This window comes from Ranitomeya variabilis, chromosome 4, assembly GCF_051348905.1.
Source record: "Ranitomeya variabilis isolate aRanVar5 chromosome 4, aRanVar5.hap1, whole genome shotgun sequence".
NCBI lineage: Eukaryota > Metazoa > Chordata > Amphibia > Anura > Dendrobatidae > Ranitomeya > Ranitomeya variabilis.
This window is the reverse complement of record NC_135235.1, coordinates 344,692,555-344,708,408: the sequence shown is the minus strand read 5'-3', so window position 1 is coordinate 344,708,408 and position 15,854 is coordinate 344,692,555. Positions and strand designations below refer to the sequence as shown.

Genomic DNA, 15,854 nt, shown 5'->3' with positions numbered 1-15,854 from the left:
CCATAAATACCCTCTGTCATTTGATATGTGTCCCAGAAGAACGTTTACTGTTCAGCTGCAGTATATTAGCCCTATCAGACAAGGAATTGTGTATATGAATTAATGTACCTTCAATAGGATCCATTTTAGATACCTGACATAGAAACCTTCCTGCTCATAGGACTTGTGGAATAATGTGGATTTATATTACGTTGCCAGAAAAATATTCTGATTTGTGAGTCCTCAGTGTTTGATACCTGTTAATGGATAAGGCCGGGTTCACACTTGCGCGTTCAACTCGCTCATCAATACCCGACACTGCCGCCGGCATCTGGGAATGGAGTGTTCAGCTGCATAGAAATACATGCAGCCGTATGCTCCGATCTTGAGTGCCAGTGGCAGTGTCTAGTATTGATGCGAGAGACTCGTGCGAGTTTCTCGCATTGAACTCACAACTGTGACTCCGGCCTTACTGAAAAGATGGTAACAAATTGCAAACTTTCGAGACTACTCAGGTCTCTTCGTCAGTAGTCTCGAAAGCTTGCAATTTGTTACCATCTTTTCAGTTGGCCATTAAATGGTATCAACCACTGAGGACTCTCAGGTCTAAATATTTTTCTGTCTACTGGCTAACTCTTTCCTGTATTACATTGCCAGACAGTTTAGTTATAATTTAGTAATATATCATACACTGTGACTAGAAGGGCAGCGTAATTCCTGAAGGACATGCAGGGAGAATCCATGCTGTGCTGTGACCTCTGTGGACATCTCCATTTCTGTTTTCTGTGTTTATTATTGCAGCTACCCAAGTCCAGAGGTTTAACACTTTTACTCTGCTTCCAGGCATAGATCACTTTCCTAAGGAGCTAGAAGAGGCAGTGAAAAGGTTAAACCCAGTGGTGTAATTAGAGTTGGTGCAGAAGTTGCTGTCCCATTCAGGCTGTGGAACCTAGGGGAGGCCAAAAAGTCCCTTTAAGCCATTTAAGAAGACCAGTTCTTATGAGGACCCATGATGGTTGGGGAACTTATTGGAGACTTTACATTTGGATCTTAAAGCTTTGAATTACACATCCGGACAAATCTCTTGGCATGCTTAGTTGTTAAAGTGCACCTGTCAGCTGATACATGCTGCCCAATCTGTAGGCAGTTGTATCAGATACTGGCTGTGTGATTTCAGCCAGGTATGTTTGACTCTGAAAAGCTATGGGGTTTCAGAGAAAAACATACTTATTTAGAATAGCTGCCGGGGAGCACGACACGTTGTAGACTAGCCGGACAGGTGGGTTCCATGGCGGTTTCTCCCACTCATTGGGATTAACCCGGATTAACAGGTCTTTGCCTATATGCACACGCAGGAGTGTGTCCCCGAAATGTATCAAGATGGTGTGTTGTGTTACACATGGAAAATTATTCCTGCTACCTCCATCGCCATTTTTCTACAATGTACCATGTTCGGAAGGGATGTATCTTCTATAGGATTTTGTTGAGTAATTGGGGTGAATATTTTGTTTTCTCTATCTGCACTTCACAGTATGATTTTTTGTTTATTGGAAATGGCTAGAAAAAGATATTGCAGAAAAATGTTTTCCGCATTGTGTTTTGCTGTTTTTTAAAATTTAGTAACTTTACAGAGTTTTTTATTTCTGTTCTAAAAAGCCTGCAAAGATGCTTGCTCTGTGATGGAGACGGTATCCTACCATTCTCCAGCATTTTTGCTGCGACAGTCTTGCTGACATAAATGTAATTTGAATTATATTTCCATGACCGACCAGCTTAAATCATGAAAAATATGACCTGTTTGAAATCCACCATGAGCTACAGCTAATCCACATTGCATAACTTTAGCTTATTTTAAGTGTTTTCCTGTTCCCTATAAATTCTTCTGACTCACTCTGCTTGGTGCTGTGACATCCAAGTGCCCTGATAAGCTGCTGGCAGTCACTGAAGTGTAGGGTCTTTCATTTCAATCAGCAATGACAGACTGTTTTTCCGTTCAGTCCGTGCTTTCTCTTGTGCCAGCTGAGCTGCCAGGCTATTTATGTGGTGTGGACACCTGTTATTTAGTAACCGTTCCATATCTGATATAGATATTGCTCTCAGCGGCCAGATTAATTAAATTGCTTACACAAGTTAACATATAATCTACTTGTTTGATTGTGTTGTGAATGGATCTGTTATGTAAAAATAACTTCTCATTAAAGAATTTGCTTTTTAATTGAAGCTGTTGTTCAGCTTGTGCTTCTGTTCTGGCTTCAAAGACGCAGTCATGAATTAATAAAGAGAATTCTGTGACGTAACACTGAGACTATTTTATGTAAGCACATCACAGCCTATTGGGCAATACTATAAATAAATGCTATATGCAGCAGCCCGTCCTGCACCCCGTGGTAGTAGTACATGCTAATTACACGATTGCCCATCCAGGGGCATCACTAGTGTGTGGCGGTGCGGCGGCTCACTAGAATGCATCAATGGTGCAGATCTTATTGGTGGTCGTAATCATGAGGAATCTTTCATATTATTGGGACTATTCTGGCTGTAACCATGGGAGCTCTAGTTATAGAGGAAATGTGAACTAAAAGAGTAAGTATTATCCAAAAGAATTTTTTTCATTTTTTGGGAAACAAATTGTCAAGAGAAGAAAAGAAACCCGTGAAATTGGGACCAAAAATAATAAAATCACATTAACCGGCACTAAATATACCCTAAGGCTTCTTTCACACTAGCATCGGCACGGGGCCGTAGCTATGCGTCAGCCCGACGTGCCGACGCGCGTTGTGAAAGTAATGCGGAAGCAGTCTTACGACGCATCCGCTGCCCCATTGTAAGGTCCGGGGAGGAGGGGGCGGAGTTTCGGCCGCGCATGCGCGGTCGAAAATGGCGGACGCGACGCGCAAAAAAAGTTACATGTAACATTTTTTTTGTGCTGACCGCCAAAACACGCACGACGGTTGCGACGTGTCGCCATACGTCACAATGCATCGCTAATGTAAGTCTATGGGGAAAAAACGCATCCTGCGAGCAACTTTGCAGGATGTGTTTTTTCTCCTAAACGACGCATTGCGACGTATTCAAAACGTCGCTAGTGTGAAAGTAGCCTAATGTGTCAACAACACTGGCATGAATGTATTTCCCTAACTAGGGGACAATATTCAGTTGGGTCTGATAGTAATTGGATGGTAATAGAGTTTTCCTAATTTACCCTTTATACACCAGTGCAATGAATTTGACATAAAGCAGCCTTGTATATATATCTCTGTACATGATGTATTAATATGAACAAAGCTCCGCTACTTCTTTTTTCTAGTTGTGCTCTTGATGAAAACATTGCAATTATTTTGGCATATTCTTCTGAATTTCTGGAATGGCCCTGTAATATTAATGACCCTTTTAGCAAAGTGTGAATGCCTCGGGCTGCTGCTTGGCATCTAGCTGCACTTACTATATTTGTGATATCAGTGTGATGTCAGCGCCTCCTTGTGGAGAGGAGAGAACAGTGAAGACGAGCCTGCTGGAGGGTCCGCTGCGTTTCATTGTAGGGTAAACACTTTATGCGAGGAGATCAGCAAGTGGCTTTCACTTTAGGATGGTGTGAATGCTGTCAGTAGAGTTCATTGTGTCTAAACTTTCTCTGTTTCTACTTAAGGCTACGTTCACATTTGCGTTCTGCACCGCAGCGTCGGGCGCTGCAGCGTCGCCGCATGCGTCATGCGCCCCTATATTTAACATGGGGGCGCATGGACATGCGTTGCACTTGCGTTTTGTGACACATGCGTCACTGTGGTGCATGCGTCAGGGCGCAGAGGACGCAGCAAGTTGCAGTTTTTTCTGCGCCCAAAACCATGCAAAAGTGGACGCATGCGTCACAAAACGCTGCGTTGTGCATGCGTTTACATTTGCGTTGTGGTTGCGTCGCCGACGCTGCGGCGCACAACACAAATGTGAACGTAGCCTAACTTGACTTTTTAGCTTAGAATCCCACATACATCTACTACTACTATTTGCTGTATTCTGAGCATTGTGTTAAATGGGATGTCAGGGCTTAGGGCTTATGATATTAATGAATGGTGGGTGTCTGACAAGCAGCAATATCAGATGGGTGGGAGTCTAACACCTGGCAATATCACATCAGAGGAGGCAATACAGCTGGCAATAATCAGATTGGCATGGGACTTAGACCTGGCAGTATCAGATCGGTGGGGGTCTGACACCTGGCAATAATCAGATCGGTGGGGGTCTGAGACCTGGCAGTATCAGATCTGTAGGGGTCTGACACATGGCGGTATCAGATCAGAGGGGGTCTGACACCTGGCAATATCAGATCGGGAGGGGGGGGGGTCTGACACCTGGCAATAATCAGATTGGCATTAGACTTACACCTGGCAATATCAGATCAGAGGGGTCTGACACCTGGCAATAATCAGATTGGTCGGGGTCTGACAAGCAGCAATATCAGATCTGTGAGGGTCTGACAGCTGGCAATAGCAAATCAGTGGGGGACCTAGACCTGTCAAAAGAAGATTAGTGGGTGTCTGACACCTGGTAGTATCGGATCGGTGGGGGACTGACATCTGGCAGTATCAGATCAGTGGGGGTCTGACATCTGGCAGTATCAGATCAGTGAGGGTCCTACAGCTAGCAAGATCAGATCAGTGAGGGCCTTACAGCTGGCAATATCAGATCAGTAGCGGTCTGACACCTGGCAATAATCAGATCGGTGGGTGTCTGACACCTGGTAGTATCAGATCGGTGGGGGTCTGACATATCTGGCAAGTGGCAACTTTACTTATCATTTTTTTTTATTTTAGCTCCAACAGCAGACTGATGAAAACATTGAGCAGAGCCTGGACAGCACAGCTCCTTAATCATTTAAATTAGAAGACACCGCACACTCTAATGGTTAACTATGGAAAAATCAGGGTGAATTTTATTAAACATGGGAGCAAAGAACAAGTATACAAGCGATCAAGGTAGTGACATGACATTTCGACTCTCCCGAGTAGGGTTGAGCGAAACAGATCGGCCAATTTCAAAAGTCGCCGACTTTTGGGAAAGTCGGGTTTCGTGAAACCCGACCCGATCTCACTGTGGGATCGGGTCAGCGATCTTCGCTCCAATGTCAGGTTTCGTTTTATATATATATAATCATTGAGACACACATACATATACATATATATATATATATATATATATATATATATTTATATTTACTTCAGCGCGATATATGTGAAAAGCCGGTAATTCAATTGCTGGCTTTTCATTTCTCCTGCCTAAACTCGACATGATATGAGACATAGTTTACATACAGTAAACCATGTCATATCCCCCTTTTTTTTGCATATTCCACACTACTAATGTTAGTAGTGTGTATGTGCAAAATTTCGGCGCTGTAGCTATTAAATTTAAGGGTTGAATCGCGGAAAAAATTGGCGTGGGCTCCCGCGCAATTTTCTCCGCCAGAGTGGTAAAGCCAGTGACTGAGGGCAGATATTAATAGCCTAGAGAGGGTCCGTGGTTATTGGCCCCCCCTGGCTACAAACATCTGCCCCCAGCCACCCCAGAAAAGGCACATCTGGAAGATGCGCCTATTCTGGCACTTGGCCACTCTCTTCCCACTCCCGTGTAGCGGTGGGATATGGGGTAATGAAGGGTTAATGCCACCTTGCTATTGTAAGGTGACATTAAGCCAGATTAATAATGGAGAGGCGTCAATTATGACACCTATCCATTATTAATCCAATTGTATGAAAAGGTTAAAAAAAACACACATACATTATTAAAAAGTATTTTAATCAAATAAACACACCGGTTGTTTTAATATTTTATTGCTCTCTCAATCCACCTGAAGACCCTCGCTTTGCAAAATAATAAGCCAACAATATACATACCTTCAGATGATCTGTCACGTCCCACGAGGTAAATCCATCTGAAGGGGTTAAAATATTTTACAGGCAGGAGCTGTGCTAATGCACTCGCTCGTGCCTGTAAACCCCGGGGAATGAAGGAAATGTAGGTCAATGACCTATAGTTACCTTCAGTCGCGGTGATGCGCCCTCTGCTGGATGTCCTCATGAACTGCAGCCTGGGAACTTTTTCCCACGCTTGACGTCATATGAGGACATCCAGCAGAGGGCGCCTCACCGCGACTGAAGGTAACTATAGGTCATTGACCTACATTTCCTTCATTCCCCGGGGTTTACAGGCACGAGCGAGTGCATTAGCACAGCTCCTGCCTGTAAAATATTTTAACCCCTTCAGATGGATTTACAACGTGGGACGTGACCGATCATCTGAAGGTATGTATATTGTTGGTTTATTATTTTGCAAAGCGAGGGTCTTCAGGTGGATTGAGAGAGCAATAAAATATTAAAACAACCGGTGTGTTTATTTCATTAAAATACTTTTTAATAATGTGTGTGTGTTTTTTTTAACCCTTTCATACAATTGGATTAATAATGGATAGGTGTCATAATTGACGCCTCTCCATTATTAATCTGGCTTAATGTCACCTTACAATAGCAAGGTGGCATTAACCCTTCATTACCCCATATCCCACCGCTACACGGGAGTGGGAAGAGAGAGGCCAAGTGCCAGAATAGGCGCATCTTCCAGATGTGCCTTTTCTGGGGTGGCTGGGGGCAGATGTTTGTAGCCAGGGGGGGCCAATAACCATGGACCCTCTCTAGGCTATTAATATCTGCCCTCAGTCACTGGCTTTACCACTCTGGTGGAGAAAATTGCGCGGGAGCCCACGCCAATTTTTTCCGCGATTTAACCCTTAAATTTAATAGCTACAGCGCCGAAATTTTGCACATACACACTACTAACATTAGTAGTGTGGAATATGCAAAAAAAAGGGAAATATGACATGGTTTACTGTATGTAAACCATGTCTCATATCATGTCGGGTTTAGGCAGGAGAAATGAAAAGCCAGCAATTGAATTACCGGCTTTTCACATATATCGCGCTGAAGTAAATATAAAAATATATAGATTTTCCATTACCTTGCATTGGGTTTCGTGTTTCGGCCGATCCCCGACCCCGACTTTTCAAGAAGATCGGCCGATTTCACTCGACTCGACTTTTGAGAAAGTCGGGTTTCGTGAAACCCGACTCGACCTCAAAAAAGGAAAAGTCGCTCAACCCTACTCCCGAGTCTTATTCATATATCGCTTGGTATGCAAGCAATGGGAATATATAGCTACTCCTTTATCAAAGGTATGAATAATGCTGAAGGATATGGTCAGGTAAGCGGCGCTCCGGCGCCCTGCTGTTAGCACTGCCTTGATCACTTGTATACTTTTTCTCTGCTCCCATGTTTAATAAAATGTACCCTGATTTTTGCATACTTAACCATTAGCGTGTGCGGTGTCTTCTAATTTAATTGATTGATTGGACTTTCATAGTCCGTGGCACCAGCACCTCGTTCTAAATTCACTGAGTGCACACCATTGTACCCTATTTACAGCTCCTTAATCAGGCACTGATCTGCAGTTCGTGACAATGGTCACTACACAATAAACCAACTTGCATTGCTTCACCTCCATTCTGTTTACAGCCAACTGCATTGGTGCTGAAATCAGATGGTAAGTGAGTGTCAGACCCCTGCCAATCTGATATTGATGACTCATCCTATAGATAGGACAATAATAACAAAAGTACGGAAATCCTCTTATGGTTATGTACACACATGGCATTTTCACAGCAGGTTTTCTGTCTGTACTTTCTAAAAATATGTGTCATATTATAATATATTCTGGAAGATCGTAAAAGAATCTGCAACGCAAATTAAGGCTAGCTTCACACTAGCATTCGGCAGCGCAGCGGACAAAAGCCTTCTTCCTCCTTGAAGCTCCGCCCACTGCCACGCCTCTTCCTTGAGCTCTGCCTACGTCTGCATGCGTCCTGCGTACCCTATCTTTAACATTGGGTATGCAGGCCATGCGGATGTATGCGGATGCCTCCGCATGCGTCGTTTTGAAGCTGCGCCAACCGCAACAAAATCTAACTTGCTGCTTTTGATGTAGGTCAGCGCAGCGTCAAGACGACACATACGGAGGCATCCGCATATATCCGCATGGCCTGTGTACCCTATGTTAAAGATAGGGTATGCAGGATGCATGAAGATGTAGGCGGAGCTAAAGGAAGAGGCGCAACAGTGGGAGGGGCTTCACAGAGGAGGAAGGCTTTCGTCCGCAGCCCTGCCGAACACTTGTGTGAAACCAGCCTAAGCGGCTCTGCAGATCTGAAATCCATAGTATGTTAATTTATGCCCCAGATTTTACAGATTTTAGATTTTAGCATGATTTTTCAAACATTATATTGTGCCTTTCCTCAGTTATTCCTCCTGGAAATAAATGGACAATTGCCTATTGCTATGCTCTGCCAGAACGGTGAGACTCCAATTTATACGACATTGTACCCTCAGTGCTAGTAGTGCCAGTTTGTGTTGGTACTCACTTTTTCCATAGCAGAAATGGATCAGTGGTAAACTTCATTATACATTTTTTGCAGGAAGTTTAGTGTTTACTAAAATAGAAATGACAAGTGGTGTGAGAGATTTTCTTTAACCTGTCCAAGATCAGCCACTTACCCCTGTTCCTGATGAGGCACATTTTTTTTTGTACATCCAGTTTAAAGAACTGTGTAAAATATTTCCTCATTCAGATATTCAAATAATCTTTGCATCTTTTTCTTTGCGATACACGGAGCTACATTTTGTTATTTTGATACTCCTGTTTTATCAGGAGATACCAGTTGTGTACCAGTGACTGGTGTTATATGCTAGTGTCGCTATGTGTCACCCAGGATACGTACAGAAGTGTATTAAGGCCGCAGGAGTGCATAGCAGTCACAGGCATAGCTGTGATTGCAATGCAAAATTAAAGCAAGTGTTTGTCCTGGGCAAGCTATTTGTCCAAGATCCAGATTTAATAAAATCTGCCATGGGCTTTTATTTTTGAAGCAGACTACAGGATGGTAGTGGTGCGGTCCCTTTCCTCCCAGCCGGGTTTTCCATGTGGCCTACAGCCACAGGTTCCTTGTAAAAACCCTGCAGCAGAGGGTGGGGTGTGTCAGCTTTGGTTTACAAGCGTGCTGAGCAGGAGGCTCTGCAGAGCCCAGTCTGCGTGAAGCAACACAGAGCCAAAAGATCTGGCAACCCTCAACATACACGGTGGTGCAGTTGCCCACGGTAACAAGTCTCAGTTGCAGACAGTCTTGTTTTTCCCAGCTGGGATACGGAGGATATCTTTAAGTTCCAGTTGTAAGTTTTCTGTGGACATTAAAAGACATTTGTTTTGGACTTTCCTGTGGTTACTGCCTGTCTGTCACACTGCACCAACCCCGCTGCACTACACAGTGGAAACATAAAGGAAATACTTGTCTGGTTTTCACATTATTTTATGACCACAGAGGACCATTAAATACATTTTAAAATGTATTCCCCTTTCCGTAACAATATTTTTTATATATTAAGACATTGTTTGTTTGTTTGTTTTTGTCTGGAATAGGGTTAGTAACAGCGATTTGGATTGTCAGAGGCTTTTTTTAATTAATTACTTAATCAATTAATTGATTTATTTTCATTCATTTCACACATTGTGCCCGTCAAAGTCATAGAAGACCTTTGGGAGAAATTTCACAATTTAAATACCGTAGTTATTTTTTTTTTAAATCTGATTTCCTCTGTAACTGGGGCTGGAATATTAAACCCAGTTGCAAGGGAAGTTCAGCCTTCTGGCTGCATAGCAGGGCTAACTGGATCTCCTAGGACATAGTAGTTCCTGCTACCTCCCATTGTAAGGAGGTGGTGGGGAACCTCAGTTGCCTCCTCTCTCCTACACACTGAGCTCATGCAGCACCCCAATGGTTCCCTAATGTTTTATATTGTTATGCCATGCATTAATATGTAATGTGCTGTATATGTTATGTGACTGTATTTGTACATAATTAGTTCAGTGATATAAGGAGCTAAAAAGGGGGCCGGTCCAACATGCTGACAGGGAAAGAATCTCCTGTTCCTGCAGCAGAGCCCGGGCAGGCTTGCCCGAGTCAGGACGCTCTTCACTGCCAGGAGCAGTCCCCGGTCTGGGAGATACAAGCTGCCACGGACTGTCGGGGCAGTGTGGACGGGCCCTGGCATTGTGGGACCGACCCCAGAAGGACTTTTTGTGGTTCTAAGCCTGGATGGGAGCTGATGAGACTGTGCCATCTCATGAAGTTGCAGGGACAGAGCAGTAAGCATTGTGTTGTTCTAGTAAAGTTTTCCCATTGGAACAGAACTGTGGACTGTGGTGTTTTCCTGCAATCTCTACCCCAGTGGTGGAGTACATGTATGATGGAGATAACTGACCGTACCACAGGACTAGGGCCTCACTTGTCTGTTTGTGCTCACTGACTGTGTCTTAGTAAACTCAGCCATGGCTACCACCCCATGCCACCTTGATACACCTACACCCAGTGATCACTGTGTCCGGAGGAGGAAGCATTGTCAGTGCTTTATATTCTGTAGACACAGCTCTTGTTCTCTGGAGGTTTATCGTCAGTGGTTGGTCTGGAGGTTATTAAAGGGAACCTGTCTCCCCAAAATCGAAGATGAGCTAAGCCCACCTGCATCAGGGGCTTATCTGCAGCATTCTGTAATGCTGTAGATAAGCCCCTGATGTATCCTGAAAGGTGAGAAAAAGAGGTTAGATTATACTCACCCAGAGGCGGTCCTGCTGCGGTCCGGTCAGGGGCCTCCCATCTTCTTACGACGACGTCCTCTTCTTGTCTTCAGGCACCGGTGCAGGCATACTTTGTCCGTCCTGTTGAGGGCTGAGCAAAGTACTGCAGTGCACAGGCGCCGGGAAAGGTCAGAGAGGCCCAGCGCCTGCGCACTGCAGTACTTTGCTCTGCCCTCATCAGGACAGACAAAGTACGCCGGAGCCGCAGCGGGAAGACAAGAGGACGTCATCCTATGAAGATAGGAGGCCCCTGACCGGAACGCGACGCCCATTGGACCAGACCGCCCCTGGGTGAATATAGTCTAACCTCTTTTTCTCATCTTTCAGGATACATTGAGGGCTTATCTACAGCTTTACAGAATGCTGTAGATAAGCCCGTGATGCTGGTGGGCTTAGCTCATCTTCATTTTTGTGGGTGACAGGTTCCCTTTAAAGCAAATTGTCCTTATGATATGACTGTAGTTGTCCATCACTCTGAGTGTTCAATGTGCTAGTTCACATGGATGTTCTTACACTCAGACTGATGGTCTGCAAGTAAAAATAGTATGCTCTACTCTAATCCATATTTCACATCGAAGTCACCAATTATAAGTAAAGGAGCACACAAAATAACATCATATACAGGTTACCATCTGTGTATCATGCATTTTTCACAGATTACAATTATTAACATAGGAAACTGTATTTGGAGTTTTAATATTTATTAAATGGTTCCTGTAAAAACCAGATGCCATATGGATGGCACACGGACATGATAAAAAATAGACATACAGATGACATACTGATTTAAAATACAGACATGCAGATTACACATGGTTTACACATCTGGATAAAAAAAATCTGTTGTTTCTTAATGAAAAATTGAGTTTTTTGTATACGCTTGTCTGAACGCGGCCTACAGCAACAGTAATCAGTGCCCATCTTTTTACATCGTCGAATGCACTATTGTGCCCACAAACAAATGATTGAATGCTATTTTCCTTTCTTCATCCTCTGGAGTCTGTTTGTCTCATTGTTGTGAATAGACACATCAGAGGGAGCGTCTGAATACTGTATTCTGGTACAAAGACATACGGTAACCTCCTGACGGAGTGCGGAGTAAAGTGCTCTGCTCCAATGTGAACTTAGCCTTAATGACTCACTTTAGGTGGCAAGGTTGTTGGATTTTTACTTGCAATAACCTGAATGCAGCCCATCATTAACATCATGTTATATCACCTTTATTTACAGACTGCAAAGATATTGGAAATACCAGTGGTTGTAACTGAGCAGTATCCCAGAGGCCTTGGCCTTACTGTGCCTGAACTTGGAACTGGTGGTATTAAAAAATACACTAAAACCTGTTTTAGCATGCTGACTCCGGAAGTGGAAGATGAGCTTAAGTCCATCCCTGAAAGACGCTCAGTTATTTTGTGCGGCATTGAGACACAAGCGTGCATCATGGTAATAATTAAATTTCTAGTCTATCTATAATAATGATATTGTCTTATGCAGGCTGTGGTACTATAATGTCGCACCCATTTTGAGCAATGAGACACTGTCCTTCCCAGCACCTTTCACCAATGACAGGTCTGTATGTGGAAATAGGTTAAGTACTAAATCAAGGCAGCAAAGTAAATTATGCATGACACAAAGATGAATCCTGAGTGGGTAATTACACATGGCTGGCATCCTCCAACCACTAACTGGGAAGCTATAGAAACACCACTATACATCTGTGTGACCTAAGACACTGTCTGGTCAATGCACTACAGACTTTCTGCTGTCACTTCTGCCTGGACCACTGGACTTGATTTATTTATTTTACTCATTTATACAGCGCCATTAATTCCACAGCGCTTTACAGACATCATCAGTGCTGTCCCCAATGGGGCTCACCGTCTAGATTCCCTGTCAGTATGTCTTTGGAGTGTGGGAGAAAACCAGAGTACCTGGAGGAAACAGCATAAAACATCGCATAGCACTCGGACCAATATTCATCTATGGGGCAGCTCACATCACCGTTTTTTTTAAGTCTCTGCTCACTCACACCCATATAAGCCTATGGGTGCGATGGACACAACGCACATCACTCGGATATCATCGATATACGCTGACCCTGGCAATGGAGGAGATGGAGAAATTCAGCACAGACGCATGACACTCAGCAGCAGAGCAGGAGCTGAGGGGTATTAGCATATCGCATCCAATGCTCTCACATCGGATGCCATACGCTAGTCTGACCCCAGCCTTAGTAATGCAGATTTTGTGTGTGTCTTTATTTAACTCTTTATGTACCATTTTATTATGTTAATTACTAAACATCGGCTTGGCATTTATCTATCTATCTATCTATCTATCTATTTATCTGTCTATCATCTATCTAGATAGAAAAAATGGAACAGCACATACAATTAAATGGGTGCACAGGCCTCCAAGCAACTAATCCATATACTTGCCAAATATACAGGAACCAAAAAAATGGAAGGCAGCACTCCAGGTTTTAGCAAAAAAATAAGCCTACTTTATTGGGCCCACATGGCGTAGTGCAACGTTTCGGCTTCCAAAAGCCTTTCTCAAGCAGTGCAGTGCTTTTTGATAAAACCTGCCTGCCTGCTGCCTTCCATTTTTTTGGTCCCTATTATCTATCTATCTATCTATCTATCTATCTATCTATCTATCTATCTATCTATCTATCTATCTATCTATCTATGTGTAAACATAATTCTTCAATGGAGTACGTAAAAGAAGAAGTTGGACAAATTAAATCACAATTCTTTTTTTTTGTGTGAAATAATATATCTTTAAAAAATCTGCATGAAAATCCGCATCAAAAACGCATCAAAGCGTGCAGATTTTCAACTGCGTTTTCTGCCAAGAGAGGAAGAATCCACGCAGAAGATTCCATAGGCAAATCCGCAATGTGCGCACATACACTTTTGCCTGCTCCCCTGCCCAGGAACTGTGATATGATGAGACCATGTTCCTGTATAGTGAGACACAGCCATTACACAGTACACAACAGGGGCACAGTTATAAGATTACCTCAGCACAGGAACATTTTTTTTAGCACATCCAACTGTGGAAGTTATTAATATTCCATGATTTATTGGTTAAGCATACTTTGTTTGTGTGGAAAACACATTTAAGTTAATCAATTAAACATTTTTATTCTTAGAAATCTCAGATGATGTCACAACATTTCCTTCTCCTAAAATGCAACCATGTTGTTACACCAGATGCCAATAGTTTTCTAAAAATGCCCCTGTGTAATCCAATCCTTGCGGCATGAAGTAGAAGATGAGTTGTAGAATCCTGTGCCTCCTCAGGGCCATGCAGCTCTGTCCTGACTGCTGTCTCATTTGGTGGGACCGCATTTCGTGCAAACTCACTGATGTTGAGATATGCTGGCTGTGGTCTCATCACCATTTTAGAACTGTATTTTATGCTTTGTGCACAGGACAGTTCAGAAAAACAGACTTTTAGAAACCTTTTGCCATGGGTTAAAATGTTATGTGACAGTTAAGTGGCTTAGGATTTAGTGACTGGTTTCCCTTAAATGGCACAATAAAGTGAAAAAAAAAAACTCTGGTGGCCAATCAGACAGATCCTGAATCATCAAGTTGCATTCTACAAGACAGATCTAATCCTTCTTAAATATATCCATTATTTCAGGCACTGCCCAATCCTGCCTATTAGACCAGTTTTTCAGGTCGCGCTGTAGAGATGAAACAAGATCTTTGAGGAATCTTTTTACTCTCTGTTGCTAGTTGCTTCTCATGTTTTAGTTTAGCTTGTCTCCGCTAATTGCCTTCTTGCAGCTTTAATTGGAAACCTTATAGCATATGAAAGCAGATTCTGTAATTTGCCTTTAGGTTAGGAAAATTTGCCTGCTTAATCCCTTCCTGACATCTGATGTACATGTACTGTGGATTCCATGCCCATGTATGGAGGGATCAGATGTTATCATACCGATGCCACCCACCTCTAAGGGTGCGTGTCCACGGGCCGTATTGCATCCGGAATAGCTGCGGATTGAATGCTGCGTGGAGCCGCAGCGTTCAATCCGCAGCGTCCAGATGTTACAGCATAGTGGAGTGGATTTTCTGAAATCCCATCTCCACTATGCGTGGTAACACGCATCCGGCGGCCCTCTTTTTAGATCGCAGCATGTCCGTTTACCTTGAGGTGCCACTGCGCCACCACAAGGTAAAACACATGGCCCTATGTGTGGGGTGCGATGATTCCGGATGTGTGCAATGAACACATCCGGAAAAAAACAAAGAAAAGGATATGCACACAATGGGATCAACCATACAATACCAATTTTATTATAATATCTCGCTACAAACAGAGGCAATGAAGAAGACAAACAATTAAAAACATTTAAAACCAAATGGACCAACCCACATTCCCCAGGACACAATAATGAGGATCAATGTGAAAATACACACAGTATGTGGAAATGGTACAGAGGACATGCAATCATGCAGCAAGTTCAAATAATAACAGTAAAAATACTTAATGCCCCGTGCTGCCAGCTGACCAGACCCCTGATATCACAGATCCAAATACGGCCGGCAAACCCTAACAATACAGCAGACATAAAATAATATATCCCAACAATAGGTCAAAATACCGCACCACACACATGAATGGTATAGTGTGTCTGCATGTCTTCTCCTATACTGTGTGCGGTGCCCACCTCTGTCTGTTTTTGCTATACAATGAACACATCCGGCATCATCGCGTCTACAGAAGGGGGCGGAGCTTTGGGTGGAGCGAGTTTTCCTCTCCGTCCAAAGCGCCGGCCATCCTGAACGTGGACACGTACCCTAACTGTGGGAGTGGGATAATAGTATAAGCCTTTGGTCAATAGCAAACATGGCATCTAAGTGGTCAGATGAGGTTAAGGCCTCTGTTTCCCAGCATCTCAGGTGCTGATGAGTTGTGAACTGCCTATATCTGGACTTTATAGAAGTAGATCAGTAAAATGACAAAACTTTGTAGTTTACAGAAATATTGCAGTGTATTATACATGTAAGAAGAGCGACACACTGCCCACCTTCCTCCTTGAGGACTCGCGCATTGTTGTGATGTGTATCGAGACATCTGTTATTAGTAACAATGCTGTAGTTTGACAGACAATAGGGAGAGTTAAGGCTAAT

General features: G+C 43.3%; 1 protein-coding gene across 2 annotated transcripts in view; it reads left to right on the top strand.

Moving 5' to 3' along the window:
- The window catches only part of ISOC2 (isochorismatase domain containing 2), a 333,454-nt gene that overhangs the window by 156,968 nt on the left and 160,632 nt on the right, over positions 1-15,854 (top strand). For both annotated transcript variants that reach the window (XM_077250671.1, XM_077250673.1), the window contains exon 3: positions 11,938-12,150. In XM_077250671.1, the coding sequence (XP_077106786.1) occupies positions 11,938-12,150 (213 nt within the window). The remainder of the gene's footprint in view (positions 1-11,937; positions 12,151-15,854) is intronic.